The 17,401-nt window shown below is 52.7% G+C and overlaps 2 protein-coding genes across 3 annotated transcripts; both read left to right on the forward strand.

Moving 5' to 3' along the window:
• The first annotated feature begins 1,096 nt into the window (after window positions 1-1,096).
• On the forward strand, window positions 1,097-12,015 carry ARHGEF15 (Rho guanine nucleotide exchange factor 15). Of its 2 annotated transcripts, none has more exons than XM_045824626.1 (16): window positions 1,097-1,185; window positions 3,126-3,787; window positions 4,082-4,414; window positions 4,659-4,713; window positions 5,573-5,631; window positions 5,714-5,925; window positions 6,024-6,184; window positions 6,308-6,460; window positions 6,600-6,729; window positions 8,047-8,121; window positions 8,226-8,318; window positions 8,405-8,565; window positions 8,657-8,809; window positions 8,963-9,045; window positions 9,156-9,260; window positions 10,034-12,015. In XM_045824626.1, exons 2-16 carry the CDS (start codon window positions 3,175-3,177, stop codon window positions 10,177-10,179), a joined length of 2,532 nt encoding a protein of 843 aa, XP_045680582.1. In that variant the 5' UTR covers window positions 1,097-1,185; window positions 3,126-3,174; the 3' UTR covers window positions 10,180-12,015. The 2 variants fall into 2 exon arrangements, with proteins under 2 accessions (XP_045680582.1, XP_045680583.1); XM_045824627.1 differs by lacking the exon at window positions 1,097-1,185 and adding an exon at window positions 1,691-1,723.
• A 2,544-nt stretch (window positions 12,016-14,559) lies between these two features.
• On the forward strand, window positions 14,560-15,902 carry LOC123809508 (thymosin beta-4, Y-chromosomal-like). Its single transcript, XM_045824702.1, has 2 exons — window positions 14,560-14,689; window positions 15,835-15,902. Exons 1-2 carry the CDS (start codon window positions 14,560-14,562, stop codon window positions 15,900-15,902), a joined length of 198 nt encoding a protein of 65 aa, XP_045680658.1.
• Window positions 15,903-17,401: the final 1,499 nt, after the last annotated feature.

Raw genomic sequence — 17,401 nt, forward strand, 5'->3', positions numbered from 1 at the left:
ACTTTTATCCTCACCCGAGAACATGCTTATTAACTTTAGAGAGATGGGAAGGGAGAGAGAGAGAGGGAAAGAAGCATCAATGTGAGAGAGAAACATTGATCTATTGCCTCTCGTACGTGCCCCAACAGGGGATCAAACTCAGAACCTAAGCATGTGCCCTGACTGGGATCGAACCAGCAACCTTTTAGTGTACGGGACGATGTCCCGATCAGGTCAAGGGCTGCAACTTTAAAAAGTGGTGCAGAAGGCCTCAATGAGAAAGTGATCTTTGAGCAATGACTTGAAAGAGGTGAGGGAACCATTCATGTGGGTGTCTTGGGAAGGAGGTTTCCAGGCAGAAGTCACCGCCAGTGCAAAGTCCCTGAGGCAGCCTTGTGCTGGAGAGGAGGCAGGGAAGAGGGAAGATAGTGAAGGGTCTTGTTGGTCATTATAAGGACTTTGGCTTTTACTCTGAAGAAAAAGGGGTTGAAACATATATTTCTCCCGGCTTTCTGACTTTTATTCCCATGTCTTGTGTGTGTGTGTGAGTGTGAGTGAAGGTCTGGCATTGGCAGGCACCTGGGCGTGGGCAAAGGTCCTGGCAGTTCATAACTGCTCTTCGAATCTTCCTCCTACTACCCTACTTCCCAGACTGGGGTGTGGCTCGTTCCACCCCCTCAGCTGTTTTTATGACACACATCCCCAGCCCTGGAACTCAGCTCCTCAAACACAGAGCAAATTAGAGGTGAGAAGGACCCCTACCCACCATTCCCCTGCTCCTCCACCCTTTCCCCCCTCCCCCCACACCTCCTATTGACTGCAGGCCAATCAAAGCCTCCCAGTGGGACAGGGAAAGTCAGAGGCTGGGACCAGAGAGACAGGGATTAAGAACGATGAGCAGGCAGGGGGGCCCAGCAGTCACAAGCCCCTAAAGGAGACATATCTAGATCTCCCTCCCCACCTCCCTGCCTCCACCCCCCCACCCTGCCCTCTGTCCCTTCTCTACACGCACACACACACATGCATGCCTGACACAATGGCCGGGTGGGGCTGAGGAACTGGCTTCCTCTGCGGAGATCTCAATCTGGGTCCTCAGTTCCCGCCCCAGAAACACAGGAGACACTGGGAGACCTGGCCCTACACTCCTTGCTTCACGAGGCAGGCAGGAACAGGCTGAAAATAGAAACTGCTTCCAAAACGATAAAGGTAAATTTAGGGGGAGCTACTGAGGAGTTAGGGCTGGGGGGGAGATCTGGGGAGGGGTCCCTTGGTGTGAAATAGTGACTGGCTCACACCCAGGGAAAGAGGTTGGAAGCTGAAGGGACAGGTTGTCGGGTAAGGTGTGGGAGAGACAGTCAGACACACTGTGGAAGAACACACACCATCCCTTAGCTGATTCGGAGGTGTCCTACCAGCAGCCCAGCTCTGTGGCATTTTCATCCCACCTCCACCCCACCCCATCCACATCCAGCCCCAGCGCCCCCACCTGTGCAGCAATGCAGACAGAACTCACACAGGCAGAATAGCCTGCCGTCCACGCCCAAGTTTCAGCCTTTCCCCAGACCCTGTTAACCTCCAAATCCTGGGACACCGAGTCTGTCACATCTTCCAGAGCTCCAGTGTGCGCATGTGGAGTGTGGTGTGGTTGGGGGGGGGTGTCCGGTTGGGAGGAGGATTTGATTCCTGTTTCCTGCTCCTACTCACTCAGCCCTAGGAGGTGACTGAGAATGGAGAGGACTCAAGGGTGAGTGCTTGGGCTCAACACCTGGGTCCCTTTGACAAGCCTGAGTGGGGGGCGGGGAAGGAAGTAAACAAAGGTACCTGAGAAGGGGGTGGGATCCCTGAGTGGGGCAAAGCTGGGAGGAGCTGGCGAGGCCATTGCCTGGGTCATTTTGATAAGGGGCTTCCTGCCAGGATATGGTGGCCATTGAGCTGCAAGACTCACAGCCTACATCCCCTAACCCCCACTCCACACCCTTCCTCAAGAACTCACTCTGGAGCCTGGAGGGGTCTGAGTCCCCTGCTGACTCCTGCAGGGGGTTGGGGGGCACCTCTGTCTCCCAGCCCTGACCCTGCAGCCTTCTCAGGATCATGGTCATCTTCCCAGGGGGAGCGGTGAAGCCTAGGTCCTCATGGCTGGCCTCACTTGTCCTTGCCTTCAGTCTGGTCCCCTCACCGCCCTTCAGGTATCCAGGCAGCACCCAGGCATCCACTGGGGCCTCTTTTTCTGTGACCAGATGGCAGGATGGGGACCCGCAGGGATAAGAGGATGGCGCAGGAGAGACCATGTCCGGGGCCTCCTGGTCTCTTGGGGTCAGAGGTTCCAGGAATCTTCATGGCAGGAAAAGGAGACTAAAAATAACCCGGAAAGGGAGAGTCCGGAGAGAGGAACTGGGAAATGGGGGGTGGAGGGCCAGTCGGAGCAGGAAAATAGTGATGCGTCCCTTACAGCCCAGGCGTGGATGTGTGTGTGCAGACACACACACACACACACACTCCCGCACAGACAGCACATAACACACACAAACCCTTGCACCCCTCTCCCACCATACACCGTATGCTGGGTACTCCACTCCCCCACTGCATGCCCACCCAGTAAACTCATAGCAAATACACTCTTTAAACACATCATACAACACCCCTTTCCTAGAGCAGTAGAAACAGCACACACACTTAAACCATAGTCACAAACCTTCACAACACGATTACAGACACACAACACAACTCATCAAGCAGATGCATAGTGGCTATAACAGCAAGCTGAATTCCCCTTCCTGGTCCACTTCTCTTGTACCCTCTCCCCCCACCTTGGGTCTCTACCAAAGCACCCCCACCCTAGCCTCACTGATTCCTCCGGCCTGACTGTGGCAGCAGAGGCCAAAAGGCAGAGAGAAGTGGAGGCTGGGAGGGCCGAGAAAGGCTGCCTGGGGGAGAGGGGGCTCCAGGGGCCTCAGGAATAAGAAGGAGTGAGAGGTGAAGACAGAAGGCTGCAAATGAGAAGGGGAGGAAGTGCACCAGCCTTCCCTCCTGAGTCCCAAATCATGGCTGATTTGCTTGCAAACTATTTCTGCTCAGAGGCCTCAGTCTACTCTCAGCAGGCCATGGGTAACACTAAGGGTCTCTCTCCCTCCCTCCCTTTTCTTCAGGGGATGACTCCAGCAGAGCACCCCACTCCTTTGAAGAGCTCAGAGAAAGATGTCAGACCAGTCTCTTCCTATAGCAACACCCCCTACCCAGAAGCCCCCTCGGATCATCCGTCCCCGTCCCCCCTCTAGACCTCGGGCTGCCCAGTCCCCAGGGCCCCCCCACAATGGCTCTTCTCCGCAAGAACTTCCTGTCACCTCCAATGATGTACCAACCCCAATGTGCACCCCCATCTTCTGGGAACCCCCAGCCTCTTCCCTCAAGCCTCCTGCCCTTCTGCCCCCTTCAGCTTCTAAAGCCAGCCTCGACTCCCAGACTTCCCCAGACTCACCTTCCAGCTCCCCCAGTCCAGTGTCTCGGCGCTCCATCTCCCCAGAACCTGCTCCCAGGTCTCCAGTCCCCCCACCTAAACCCTCCGGCTCCCCCTGCACACCTCTGCCCCTACCCCACACAGCCTCCCAGGTCCCCACCCAGGATGGCTCTGCCTCTGCCCCAGGCACTGTGCGGAGACTGGCTGGCAGGTTTGAGTGGGGGGCTGAAGGCAGGGGCCAGGCTGCTGATGTCCTGGAGCCAGCTCCCCAAGGGAGAGTGGATGTGAATGGGGAGAGAGACACTCCCCAGGGCATCCTCACCAGAAGGGGGTCCCAGGAGAATGGCGCTCAGGGTAAGTACTTCCCCCAGCTAAAATGGGCTCAATCCAGCTTTTTTTTTTTTTTTTTTAAATTTTCAGTACTTTAAGGTTGGTTACTTTCAGGGGCTACCTTTTCAAAAATGGATTTTATGTTTGGAAAATCTGAAGTCCATATTTCTGGGAGTTTGGAGATTCAGGGTTGAAGAGTAGAAGCCTGGCGCTGGCCCACGTTCCAGCTGCTGCGCAGGTCAAGGAGAAGGAGGAGGCCTGGGCAGGTTGGGGCCAGGCCCTAGGGGCCTTTGCCTTAGAACACCTTGTCTCCCACAGGTGCTGCCCAGGCCTGCCCTCCCTGCTGTCCCTGTGTCTGCCATGTAGCCCGGCCAGGCCTGGAGCTCCGATGGGTCCCTGTGGGGGGCTGTGAGGACGGTCCCAGGGCCCCCTGCCGAGCCTCCCCTCTTCGGACCTCCCGCTCCCGCCCCAACCCTCCCAGCACCAGTCACCACTCAGTGGTCCTCACATCCTACCGCTCCACGGCTGAGCGCAAACTCCTGCCACCACTCAAACCCCCGAAACCCACTCGGGTCAGGCAGGATGCCAACATCTCTGGGGATCCCCCACAGCCAGTTCTCGATTTGCCCTCTGAAGATGGAATCCAAACAGGTACAGGGTTGGGGGTGGGGACTGGATTCTTTGAATGGGATGGGAAGGGAAGGGGTGGATAGGAAGCATTTTAAAAATGAACTACAACCCCCAATAGGCCCTGAGCTTTTTTTTGTTGTTGTTGTTGTTGTTCCTCTACCAGTACCAGCTGCTGCTCTAGGGCAGATGGGAGTTGTGGTTTTTATCGTAGCAGTCTCTGCTGGGGACCCTGATTTGTTCTCTTCACTCTGGTTTCTCTCTCCAGGAAACAGACCAGATGAAGCTCCTCAGAACGCCCCTCCAGCAACCGTGGAGGGCAGGTACCAAACACGGCTCACCCATTACTCCTACCTGAGGGCAGATTCACCTTCAGGTCCGGTTAAGTCCTACCTTCCCAGAGGGGGAGTGAAGAAGGTCTGGGGTTCTAGAGACAAGTAGCCCTGGTTTCTAATCCCAGCTCTGTCCCTTACTGCTGTGTGACCTTATACACGTCACTTAACCTTTCTGAGTCTCAGAGTCCTCATTTGTGACATGGGGTAAGCATACCAACTACTTCATAGAGTTGTTGGGTATAACATTGGTAAAGTGCCAGTCTCCTAGTAAATGCTCCATTTTAGCTCCCCTACCCTAAGCCTCTATCGCTGGTACTATCTGCAAGACTATTTGGCAACCATCTCTTCCATGTCACCTGGGTTTACTAATGATCTTAGATCCACTACCGTTAGCAGAGTTAGTCTGAGCCCATTCGTTTATTCAACATTTACTGATGTTTATTCTCCTGGGTTTTTAGCTTGGGTGAGTGGGTATGTGGTGGTGCTGATAACCAGAACAGCAAAGACAGAGCTGCAGGTGAAGAGGAGGTTTGGGTTTGGGTTTGATCATACTGAGTCTCACTGAGGTGTGGGTGGACATTTCGAACAGTGGAGCGATTTCTACGTGAGAGGGCTGGGGATGAAGACTCAGAAGTCCATGGTGCACAGTAGTTGAGATAACAGGAGTAGAGGGAGCCTGCTTAGTTCAGGGCCTCCCGTACAACAGGCACATGGAAAAGAATCGGGTTTGGTCTGGGGAGCCAACAGAGTTCCCTACACACAACCTTCCTCTATCATGTGACCGGCACCCCTGGAGGCGTGCGATGGGAGTGGTTCTGGGGGACTCCGTCCCTTTTTCTCTCCACAGGGATGATGGGGTGCCGGAGGAGCTGAAGGGTCAGAACTGGGAGCTGCCCCTGCAGGATGGTGAGTCCCTGCTGTGACCATCAAGCCAGGAGAAGGGTTCGGGGGCCCTGGACTCCCCTGATGTGCCACCTTGGCTCTCCAGAACCCCTGTACCAGACCTACCGAGCAGCCGTGCTGTCAGAGGAGCTGTGGGGGGTCAGTGAGGATGGCAGTCCCTCTCCAACCAGTCCCGGAGAAGCTCCCACCTTCCCCCGGCCCCCTGGACCTCGAAACACTCTGTGGCAGGAGCTTCCAGCTGTGCGAGCCAGTGGCCTCCTGGACACTCTCAGCGCCCAGGAGAAGCGCATGCAGGAGGTGGCATACCTGGGGTCTGGCCAAGGGCAGAAGTGTGACCTGGGTCCCGGGCTGTCTGGAAACTGGGCTTTCCACTCCCGCTCTGTCCTTCCTCTCAGAGCCTGTTTGAGGTGGTGACATCCGAGGCCTCCTACCTGCGCTCCCTGCGGCTGCTGACTGATACCTTTGTGCTGAGCCAGGCTCTCCGGGACACGCTCACCCCCCGGGATCACCACACCCTCTTCTCCAATGTGCAGAGAGTCCAGGAAGTCAGTGAGCGGTCAGTGGGGCCCTGCCCTCTCAGCAAACCAGACCTCAGGCTCCTGAGCACCCCTTAGCACCTCAAGAAGCCAGGAGACCTGGCTCCTCTCCCCACTCATTGCTTGTTTCCCCACTCCGTCAGGTTTCTAGGGACATTACTGTCCCGTGTACGCTCTTCCCCCCACATCAACGACCTTTGTGACATAGTGCATGCCCATGCTGTGGGTCCTTTCTCGGTGTATGTGGATTACGTGCGGAACCAGCAGTATCAGGAGGAGACCTACAGCCGCCTTATGTGAGTGTCCCAGAAGTGGGGGCCAGGCCATGCGTGTGAGGGAAAGCTGGGAGCGGGGTTGGGGTCCAGGCCAGGGCAACTTGGGGGATGAGGGCCTCCAAGGCAGACACCAGTGGCCTGGCCCGGGTCTCCTCTGCAGGGACACAAATGTGCGCTTCTCTGCGGAGCTGCGTCGGCTGCAGAGCCTCCCCAAATGTGAGCGCCTTCCACTGCCGTCCTTCCTGCTGCTGCCCTTTCAGCGCATCACACGGCTCCGCATGCTGCTGCAGGTACCACCGCCCAGGCTTGGGGTGTTTTCTGCCCCATCAACTCCATAGGAGTACCTTCCCAGGGCCACCTGCTTGGCCATTGCTGTCTCCCACCCCACCACAAATACAGGACTCCCCTAAATCAGACCTCCTAGTCTGGGCCTCTCAGTCCAGGACCAACCAAGCCCCACCTAGAGCTACCCAAAGTTCTCCAGTGCAATCTGGGTGCAGGAAATGAGGCTCTGGCTAGAGACAGGAGTTCTAGACTTGGCCGTGCCACTAACTGGCTGACTGATCTTGGGCAAGTCTCTTCCTCTCTCTCTGGGTCTCAGGGGTGATGTGGTGGGTGGTCTTTGAGGTCTCCTCAGCTGTATCTTTCACTGCACACCTTCTCAATGGGGTTGATATCACCCCCAAGTGGGCAAAAATTCATTCTTAGAAGAGTAAAAAAAATCTTAAATATTCCAATGGTTGTGCTACTTCAAAGGCCCACAGTACATAAAAGATATACAGGATATCTGTGCTATTGAAATTTCTAAAAACGTTTCTTAGCAGAGTGACACCCCCCCCCAAAAAAAAAAGGTTGAGAAACACTCTTCTATTGCAGAATAGAAACTTCTCCCTAAACCAGGTCACCCAGTGTGGGGACCTCAGTGAGAAGAGTTCCTAACTAAATGATCAGCATTGTTATGTCTTATTCAGTTTAATACACCCCAGTGTAGGCAAAATAATCACAATCAGAACAGTCAAGCAGCTTTGAGTGCTCTGTTCTTGGCATGATTCTAAGTACTATATGCCCACTTAACCCAACCAATGGCTGTATAAGGGTAGAAACTATTATTGACTCTGCTTTATAGATGAGGAAACTGAGACAGAGAGAGGCTAAATACTGTGTCCCAGGTTATCCAGATAATAACTGATGGAGACAAACTTAAAATCCAGGCAGTCTTAACCATTGTGATGTATTGTTTGTGCTAGCGGCTGTGGTTAATAATTATTTAAATAATAGCAATCTTCTTTTTGGCATTTACTGTGTGCCAAGGACTATACTAAGTACATTACATGTATTACTTTTCTGAATGCTCACAACAATGCTAGGTGGGTATTGTCCTCATTTGACAGATGCAGAAACTGAGACTCAGAGAGGTAATGTGATTTACTCAGGGTTAGGCAGATAGTGAGTGGTGAGGTCTCAGCCTTGTTGAGGCTGGCTCCTCAGCCAAGTGAACCCCAAACTGAGCATTTTTCCAAACCAGGCAAGGGTCCCCTGAGCTGGAGCCCCCCTGAATCCCAGGGCTGCAGAGCAGGTGCCCACTCACCCTTCTTCCTTGCCCTCAGAATATCCTGCACCAGACAGAGGAGGGGTCCAGCCGCCAGGATAATGCTCAGAAGGCCCTGGGTGCTATCAGCAAGGTGGGCAGGAGGGTATGCTGAGGCCAGGAGAGGTGAAGAAGGGGCAGGGAGAGAGGGAAAGGGTGGAAGGGAGTAAGGGTAGTGACTCAGCTCTCCTTACCCAGATCATTGAGCGTTGCAGTGCTGAGGTGGGACGCATGAAGCAGACTGAGGAGCTGATCCGGCTCACCCAGAGGCTGCGCTTCCACAAAGTCAAGGTTGGTCTCTGCCCAGACTCCCCATCTTCCCTTTCCCCATGGTGGTATTATGAAGAAGCCAGAACCTCCTCCCTGCTTCCTCCCAGGCCCTGCCCCTGGTCTCTTGGTCAAGGCGCCTGGAGTTGCAAGGGGAGCTGACGGAGTTAGGGTGCCGGAGGGGGGGCGTGCTCTTCACCTCACGCCCCCGCTTCACTCCCCTCTGCCTGCTGCTCTTTAGTGACCTGCTGCTCATCACTCAGCCCAAGAGGTGGGTCCCAGGAAGGGCGGGAAGCCCAGGCAGCGGTGGGAAGCCCAGCTGGACTTCTGTTCTCTCTCTAAACTTCCTCTTCCCTGGGTAGTGGGCAGCGACTACAGGTTCTGGACTATGCCCATCGCTCCCTAGTCCAGGCCCAGCAGGTTCCGGACCCATCTGGACCCCCTACATTCCGCCTCTCCCTTCTCAGCAACCACCAGGGCCGCCCCACTCACCGGCTACTCCAAGCTTCGTCCCTGTGAGTTGTGTCTCCTTTAGAAATGCCCCTGGGACCTTCACCTGACCTCTCAGAGCCTACCACCCTCCTCCCCAATCCCTCTCCTCTGTGGCCCCTGCCCAACCCCTAGTAGGAGCTCCTGAGCCAATCGTGGCCTTCCCTGTGTCTCACCAGATCAGACATGCAGCGCTGGCTGGGAGCTTTCCCCACCCCTGGCCCCCTTCCCTGCTCCCCGGACACCATCTATGAGGACTGTGGTGAGTAACCTCTAGAGGGTGGAGGGAAGGAAAAGTGAGTCTTAAGGGGTGTCTGGGGGAGAAGCTAAAAAGAGCCTTGATCCTACTGTAATGTCACCCAACCCTACCAGACTGTTCCCAGGATCTGTGTTCAGAGCCTTATGTACCAGCCAAGGCTGAGGCACAGAGTCCAGAGTCCCGGGCTCCCACAAAGCACCTGCACAAGAGCCCTGAAGGTGAGAGATTCTTTTATTTCTTCACCCAGTAAATATTTATTAAGTACCTATGTTCGAGGTACCACTCTCTGTTCTAGGCACTGTGAACCAAACACACAGATATTCTTGTGCTGTGCGAGTATACATTCTAGTGGAGGAAAAACAATAAAGAGTAAACCAGATAAATAAGTAAATTATATGTAGTGCATCCAAAGGTGATAAGTGCTATGGAAAAACGAGAGTGGAGCAGAGTCAAGGAGGCCACGAGTCCCAGGGTTGGGTGGGTTACAAGTAAATAGGGAGGTTGAGGTGGACCTTAATGAGGAGACACCATGTCAGCAACAACCTGATGGAGGTGAGGAATTTAGACACGTGGCATCTAGAAGAAGGATGTTCCAGTCAGAGGCAAGAGTCAGTGCAAAGGCACTGTGGTTGGTGTGTGTGAAGAAGCAGTAAGGGTTTGAGTGTGGCTAGAGGGAGTGAGGAGAAGGGAGAGAAGCAGATGAGGTTATAGAGATAACAGGGACCAGATCCTGTGGGTCCCCGTAAGGATTCTGGCTCTCGCTCTGAGTGAGACGAGCAGCCATTGCAGGACTCAATTGAGGAGTGACCCTGACCAGCTTTGACATTATTGTCATGTCCACCTCCAGTGGCATTTCTATCAATGCTCCAGGCTTCTCTACTAATTCCTACACTCACCGTGACCCTCAGGCATTAGACCCCATGGTGCCTCCTTCCCTTTTGACCTGTGTCCTGCCATGGCTCCACTCAGGCCCCCATCTCTCTTTTTCCAGGCTGGCTGAAGGGGCTTCCTGGGGCCTTCCCTGCCCAGCTGGTGTGCGAAGTCACAGGGGAGCATGAAAGGAGAAGGCACCTTCGCCAGCACCAGAGGCTCCTTGAGGCTGTTGGGCCCTCTTCAGGAACCCCCAGTGCTCCCTAACCCTAATGCAGGCTGCAGAGTGGGCACAGGCTGGGACAGCTGGCAGTGTGGCAAAGCTCATCCATCTATTGAATTCACTGTCAGTGGAAACACTACCTCTAGTGGCAACCAATAGGGACCAAGCTTCATGACAAGACAGCCAATGAGAACAGGGTTGTCTGAGCCGGACAGAATGAGGATGGTTTGAGTGTGTTGCCAATGGAGACAAAGGCTTAGTGCAGAGCTGTTAATAGGCGTGGAGCTGGCTGAGTCCCTGGCCAGTGAGTATTCCCACTATGCTCACAGCCTAGGAAAATGAAGGTAGATGGATGCAGTTAAAAAGGGCTGCATTGGAGATTAGGATTAGGGTAAGGATTGAGATAGCTAACGGCAACGAGCAGGGACCCATTCAGCCTCAGAAGATGGTGATCTGGACCCAAGAGATCAGAAGTGACCCTGCTTGGTTCTACAGTAACCACTCCTGCCCTTTGAACCTACAAAGTATTAGATTCCATTCTCAGGGTGCCTCATTAGTCCTCTCAGGCCACTTTTTCTCTTCTCGAAGAATCCAGAGAGTCTGTGAGTGTGTGTGCATGTGTGCATGTCTCCGCTGAATGTGGTGTGTGTATGATCTTGCCCCCTCCCAGATGACTGAGTGCCCCGTTTCTTCCCCCAGCCCCCATGTTAACTGTTATTCTCTCTGGGAAAGACTCTAGGTCTGAGGGCCAAAGGAGAATGGGCTGAGCATGGCTTGGCAGCCAGAGGCCAGAACTGGAGATGAGAGTCCCGGGATCTGGGTCTTTTAGAGGCCAGAGTCCCTGGCAAGTAGAGGGTGATGTTATGGGTAGACAAGCAGCCTGGCGGAGGAGCCCAAGGGACTGAAGATGGCCAGTAGCTGGGGCCCGAGGCCCCGTGAAGCTCACAATCCCTTCTCCTTGCCCCAAAGCTTGGGGTCCATAACCTCTGCCTGGAAAGCCCCAACCAAACTATAATCAGGCATCCAGCCTCAGCCTTGGACATCAGACTCTGGACCTCAAGTTTGGATGAAGAAACAGAAGCTGTGGATCATGGGCCATCTGGTGAGCCTCCTGGACTTTCTCGCCTTCGTTGGTTCCTCTCATTAGAAACACAGCGCCAAGCAGTGGCAGAGAATGGAGAGCAATGTTGCTGTTCAATCCCATCCAGAGGGTCTGCTTCCAGAAGAGAAACTGCCCCCACATGATGCCAACAGGAGGCAAGGGACCAAGAGAGAGTGGAGCAGACAGTTGCTGGCAAGTGGGGCCCAGCCCTGGCACAAGGTCTTTCCTGAGCTAGGCCACCACACCTTCCCTTCAGCTCATACATAGGAGCTTGCTCAGGACAGAAACTGCCATGCCGACCACGGGAGGTGCAGGGACTCTAGGAGACTCACAAAGAGAAAGGCACCAGCATTTGGCATGCTCATGACGTTTGGAGATTCACCTCGCACAGTGCCTGGCATATGAGAAACCCTCAATAAATGTTGGTGGAGCTGTATTGGGGCTCTTCAGGGGACTGTGTGCTTAAAGAAGCAGTGGTTTCCAAATGTGTCTTATAAGGTGGGCGGGGCTTGTTAGAAAGGGATTCTTTGAGAGCAGAGATGGGTTCTGCTGGGAGCAGGGCTTGGAGACTAGGTGCAAGGCCCCAGTGTGTCAGCCCACTCGTACCTGCACAGGGATCCAAGGCTGTGCTGGGGGTGAATTTGCAGATGCTGGAGTGTGGGGCTCCTGCAGGCTGGGGAAGAAAACAGGGCAGGGCCAGTTATGGCTGGGGCTCCAGCAGGAGATGAAGATGCAGAGAGCAGAACAAAAAGGGCAGTCAGTTGGCAATAAAGGTCTTTTCCTGACCAATCAAGCATCTCTGTGTTTAATTCAATCAATTCTACACCTGTTTATTAAGTGCCTTCTCTGTGCCAGGCACTGTTCTAGGATATGGGGATGCAGAGATGAACAAAGCAAGGACCTTGCCTCAAGGAGCCTATGCTCTGGGGATGGGGGAGCAGGTGGAGAGAACAATGACCAATTGTAAACAGTTTAATAAGTAAGATAAACTCAGGGAGCCCTGAGTGCTACAAAGAAAATATACTAAGGTCTGTGATACAGAATACTGCACTTGTGTGTAGCTTTGAGGAAGATCCTGGAGGTAATATTTGAGCTGAGACGCAAGTGACAAGAAGGAAGCAGCCCTGGGAAGCTCTGGGCAAAGGGCATTCCAGGGGTGGCAGCAGGGGATCGGAGCCCAGGAAAAGAAGGTAGCAGTCATGGGGAGGTGCATGTTCTCCTTCAGGTTTCCTGGCTGAGGGAGCCCCTCTCCACCAAACTCCCTCTCTCTCTGAGACTCTCAGAGAAACAGACAGACAGAGACATTCAGAGGCCCACATAAAGCTACACACGTGCCCCATAAACGGTGCCTCCCAGCTCCTCACCCATCCCTTCACCCTCCCCTGCAGAAGCCCCATGCTCCACTTCAGATGTTCCAATATGGGATAACGAGAAGACAAAGACCAGATAAGACTTGTTTTGGGGATCTAAAGGAACAAAAAATACAACCACACATTCCGAAAGACACAGAAAACACAGGAAAGAAAGGGCACTGTCATGTTTCTGTTGTCTTAGAGGCCCCTTTGCATTGTGGGGTGATGTAAGTAAGCATGTGCCGTCTTTCTGCAGACCTGTCAGAGAGGGCTGAGGGGCATGAAGCACAGCTTTGTGGGAAAGGGGAGGATGTGAGGGGATGAGACCACCGTGAGTATGGGGAAAGTGGGTGGCAGAAGGGCTGGGGCTAGGGTAAGGAAGACAGAGAAGGGGGCATGACAGGGATGGTGCAGATGGTACAGGGGGCTGTAGGTAATCTGGTGAATCCTGAATTCTCTCTCCCTGCTCCTGCGCATCCTCCACCAGGTACCTACCTTTCTGTCATAGCCCAGTACTACCTCCTGCTAGCGTCCATCCTCCTCGCCACCCTGTTGCTCCTCGCACTTCCTCTGAGTCACCTGCAACTTTCTGGTAGGTGTGGGAGGAGGGATCAGTCTCCCAGTGCTTCCCTGGCTGGTGGGGGTGGTAGGGGTCCGTACAAATGTCCCAGCTGGTAGAGAGGTTCAATGACCCATTTGGGAAGTCCTGGAGCTGCCATCACTCCGATCTTTCACATTCTGTCATGCTGGGGAGGTGAAAGAAACTCGTATTTTTCACAGGCTTTGGAAAGGTGCAGGTGTGTCTCAGTCTCCAGGGAGGTGCCTGAGAGGACAGGGTGGGGAAGCTGGGCCCCATTGGGAGTGTCTCCCTCTCTGAGTCAGTATGTGCTCTCTCCCCCCTCAATAGTCTTGCTCCTGCTCCTCAGGTTTGTGGCCTCCATGTATGGGGAGCTGTTAATAATGCAGATGGGACAGGGCATGACCTCTCTTTGCACTGGCCCTTCTGTGGCCTCTGGGTCAACATCGTTGTGGCCATTATCACTGGTGAGCTGAGGGGGGATGCAATCATGACCACAGGTGGGTGAGAGGCATCCTCCCCCACCCCCAGCCTGCTCACTAGCCATCCCCCCTCTCCTGCTGGCCCCACAGATGCTCCAGCCCACTTCCTGAGGTCCTTCTCAGGAAGGACCTTCCCAGAGCCCTTCAGCCTGGTTCTATCTCTTTCTGAAAGCGTCTCTCTGTTCCTCCCGCCTTCCTAGCAGGGCTCACCTCTCTTCAGCTACCGGGGTATCTGCTGGTTCCCGTGTTCCGGGTTGGCCGGTTCAGCCGGCAGGCACACCGCCCGAGGCAGGAGTACGTCTTCTGCGACAGTTCCTCCACCAGCCAGAGGCAGCCCCGAGGGCCACCCGAACTTGCTCCCCGGCAGGCCCCGTCCAAACTACCCAATCTCCACCCTCCAGCTGCTGGAGGCAGAGCCAGGGGAGCAAAGAGAGCAAAAAGAAACAACTCCGGGGATTTCCCTCTGATCCCACCTGGACGCCCTTCTGGCTTGGCACTGCTGCCCTGCCCTGACCCCGCCCCGCATGGTCTGAGGTGGACCCAGCACATCCGACCTGGAGTCTCATCTCACTCCTCCTTGCCCGCAGTTTTGTACTTTCTCCTTTTCACTAGTCGGCTCACCCACTTGTCCCCAGCCCCCTGGGATCACACTGCCCTTCACTTCTGAAATCGTTTCCACCCCATCTACCTTTGGAAATCCGAAGCTGCCTTGGATGGGAAAGGGTTGGGGTTTAATTCATTTTATGGGGTCCTTCTAAAGAAAAATAATACAAAATATGAATTTAAAGTATGGTACAAAAATGGGTTTTTATTTAAAATGATCAAAATGATAAATCACACCTCTGGGTGGTGGTCCCTGAGCAGACGGGACTCCCTTCGTTCGAGCACCTCGCTCGGCTTCCCCAGCAAACATGTCTGATAAACCCGGTATGGCCGAGATTGAGAAATTTGATAAGTCGAAACTGAAGAAGACAGAAACGCAAGAGAAAATTCCACTGCCTTCCAAAGAAACGATTGATAGGAGAAACAAGCAGGTAAATTGTAATGAGGCCCACACCTCCAATATGCACTGTACATCCCACAAGCATTGCCTTCTTATTTTACTTCTTTTAGCTGTTTAACTGTATAAGATGCAAAGAAGTTGGATCGGTTTAAATGACTCTGCGGCCCTTTTTCACATCAGAGAACTACTGACAACGAAGGCCGCACCTGCCTCTCCCAACTGCTTGGCTGGCTGGCAGGGAAGGAAAAGAACTTGCATGTTGGTGAAGGAAGAAGTTTGGTGGGAGGACAGTGAAACCTAGAGGAAAAACCAAGCTGGTCCAAGGTGTCCTGCAGGCTGTAGAATGCAGTTTAATCAGAGTGCCTTTTTTTGTTGTTGTTGCTAAAATGATTTCAATTATTGGAATGCACAATTTTTTTAAACATGCAAATAAAAAGGTTCAAAACCTGCCCTGGCTGGTGTAGCTCACTGGATTGAGCACAGGCCTCTGAACCACAGGGTCGCTGGTTTGATTCCTGGTCAGGGCACATGCCTGGGTTGCCAGCCGGGTCCCCATTTGGGGTCACGTGAGGGGTGACCACATGTTGATGTTTCTCTCCCTCTCTTTCTCCTTCTCTTCCCCTCTCTCTCTTAAAAAAAAGGTTTAAAACCTCAAAAAATAATAAATCACTTATTTTTAAAAGCTAACACAATGAACAACATAAATACCCAGAAAATTAATTTTATTTGCTTTTCTTGCTATTCTAATAGGTGTAAAGTGGTATTTCACTGTGGTTTTAATTTGCATTTCCCTAATGACAGTGGTGCTGAGTATCTTTTCATGTGCTCACTGGCCACTTAAATATCTGCTTTGGTGAAGTGTTTGTTCAAATCTTTTAGCCTTCTAGAAACTGGGTGGTTTATTTTCTTATTATTGTGTTTTGAGAGTTCTTTATATATTCTGGATAATTCCTTTATCAGATATGTGATTTGAAAACATTTTTTCCCAGTCTGTGGCAGAAATTCTTAATTTTGTGGTCACTTCTTGCTCTGTCTTTTGGCAGAAATTTGTTTTTCTTCTCAATTCTGTTCAGTTGGTGTATAAAAGGCAATGAAACCTCCCGCAGAAGCAGAGCCAGGCAAGCAGGATACCCACCGACAAGCAGATCTGTCCACCGTTTTTCTGTCTGTCCAAACCCTGCAGGCCGAGACATTCTGGGGGAGAGGGCCCAGCCACCCTGGTGTCCTACAGCCTCCCTGCTCAGTGTGTGATCCTCGGACCAGCAGCATGGGCACGAGCTGGGAGCTTGTTACCCAGGAGGCATCTGCATTGTAAAGAGATACCCAAGTCAGCAGCACACGCATTAGAGTTTAAGAAACACACCACCACCAACAGGCCCACGTGAAAGAATGCGCACTTTCACAGACGCAAAAGAGAGGGAACCTTGGAGCTTGTGGACTCTGACTATGGAAGTATCTTAGCAATGCCAGGGCCTGGGGGCTTGCCACAAAGGAGATTCACACTGACACATGTGCTGGGGTGAGTTGGGCTGGAGTGGGACTGTTTCTGAGGGTCATGCAGGCAGCAATGCAAGTCCACGTGGACAATCAGGGAGTGACCAATAAGGCTGTGTAGCCCAAGTTGGTGTTCTCCAGGTCAGCCTTGCCCACTGTCACTGAGAGGCTATGTCCCAGAAGGGATGTCCAGGCACCTGTCACCTGTCCTCACTGATGGAATGGTGGGCAGTTGCTTTCTCAGGCACCTCCTAGCCTTGCACTCCATTCTGGTTGCTCTCTATACCCGTGTGAGCAAGTTACCATTAATTTTAGAAGCTTGGCTTCCTTTCTGTTGAGAAACGATTCTTCCCCAAGTCTAAGTGGTTCCAGTGGGTTGTCAGTCAGAGCATCCAACTTCACATGTTTCTCTGGTTCCTGTTTAGCTCTAGGCCTAGATGTTCAGAGTCCTCTTTGAATCTGTGTTTACTCAGTGTTCCCCAATACATTCCTTTTTGCCTAACCGAGTTTAGGTCTGTGCTTGCAACTGAAGAATTCTCACTGATACACTGCCTTACAAGAAAGCTGGCAAGTACTGCCGCTAGTCCATAAGGCACCTTTGTGCCTTTCACCTTGTGGTTAAAAGACAGTCCTTCTGAATAGATGGAGCAGTGAATGGCTTGGTGGGGAGCAGCACCTTTATGAAATATAAAACAAAGTGCCTCTTCTTCAAGGCCAGGGGAGCACTCTTAGAGGGGCGTGGCTTGTCAGGCAAAATGCGGACTGGAGTTTGGTTCTCACTCACCCCTCCACTGTATGCTCTTGTGCAGAGCGCATCTTGTATGACCTTATATAGAGAGCCTGTTGTCAGGCGCACCTCCCTTCCCTTCAGCTCTCTTCTCCTGTTTCCACCTTCCACTTTACCTTTTCTAGGCTTTTACTTGGGCAACATCAAGGCTGATAACAGCTCTGTTTACTTTTGTAGCTATCATGAAATCTTCCGTGCTTTGTCTATTTGTTGATTCTAAAAGATGAAACTCAATTAACAGTGTTTAGCTTAGGTATTGTGACTTATAAATATCTTTCAGTGCAGAGCTAGTAACCACTAAGATTACATTTCCTTTCTTGAACTCTTTTAATACCTTTTGAAAAACAGTTTTTTATACATTCACAGGATTATATGAAACATATGTTAGTTACAAATGATTCTAATGTAATGAACCTTTCACCCAAGTCAGGAAACAATACCCTACTGCAAACGATGTGTGTGTGCCATG

Source organism: Phyllostomus hastatus, unplaced genomic scaffold (genome assembly GCF_019186645.2).
Source record: "Phyllostomus hastatus isolate PE091 unplaced genomic scaffold, TTU_PhHast_1.1 phas_scaffold_55, whole genome shotgun sequence".
NCBI classification, from domain to species: Eukaryota; Metazoa; Chordata; class Mammalia; order Chiroptera; family Phyllostomidae; genus Phyllostomus; species Phyllostomus hastatus.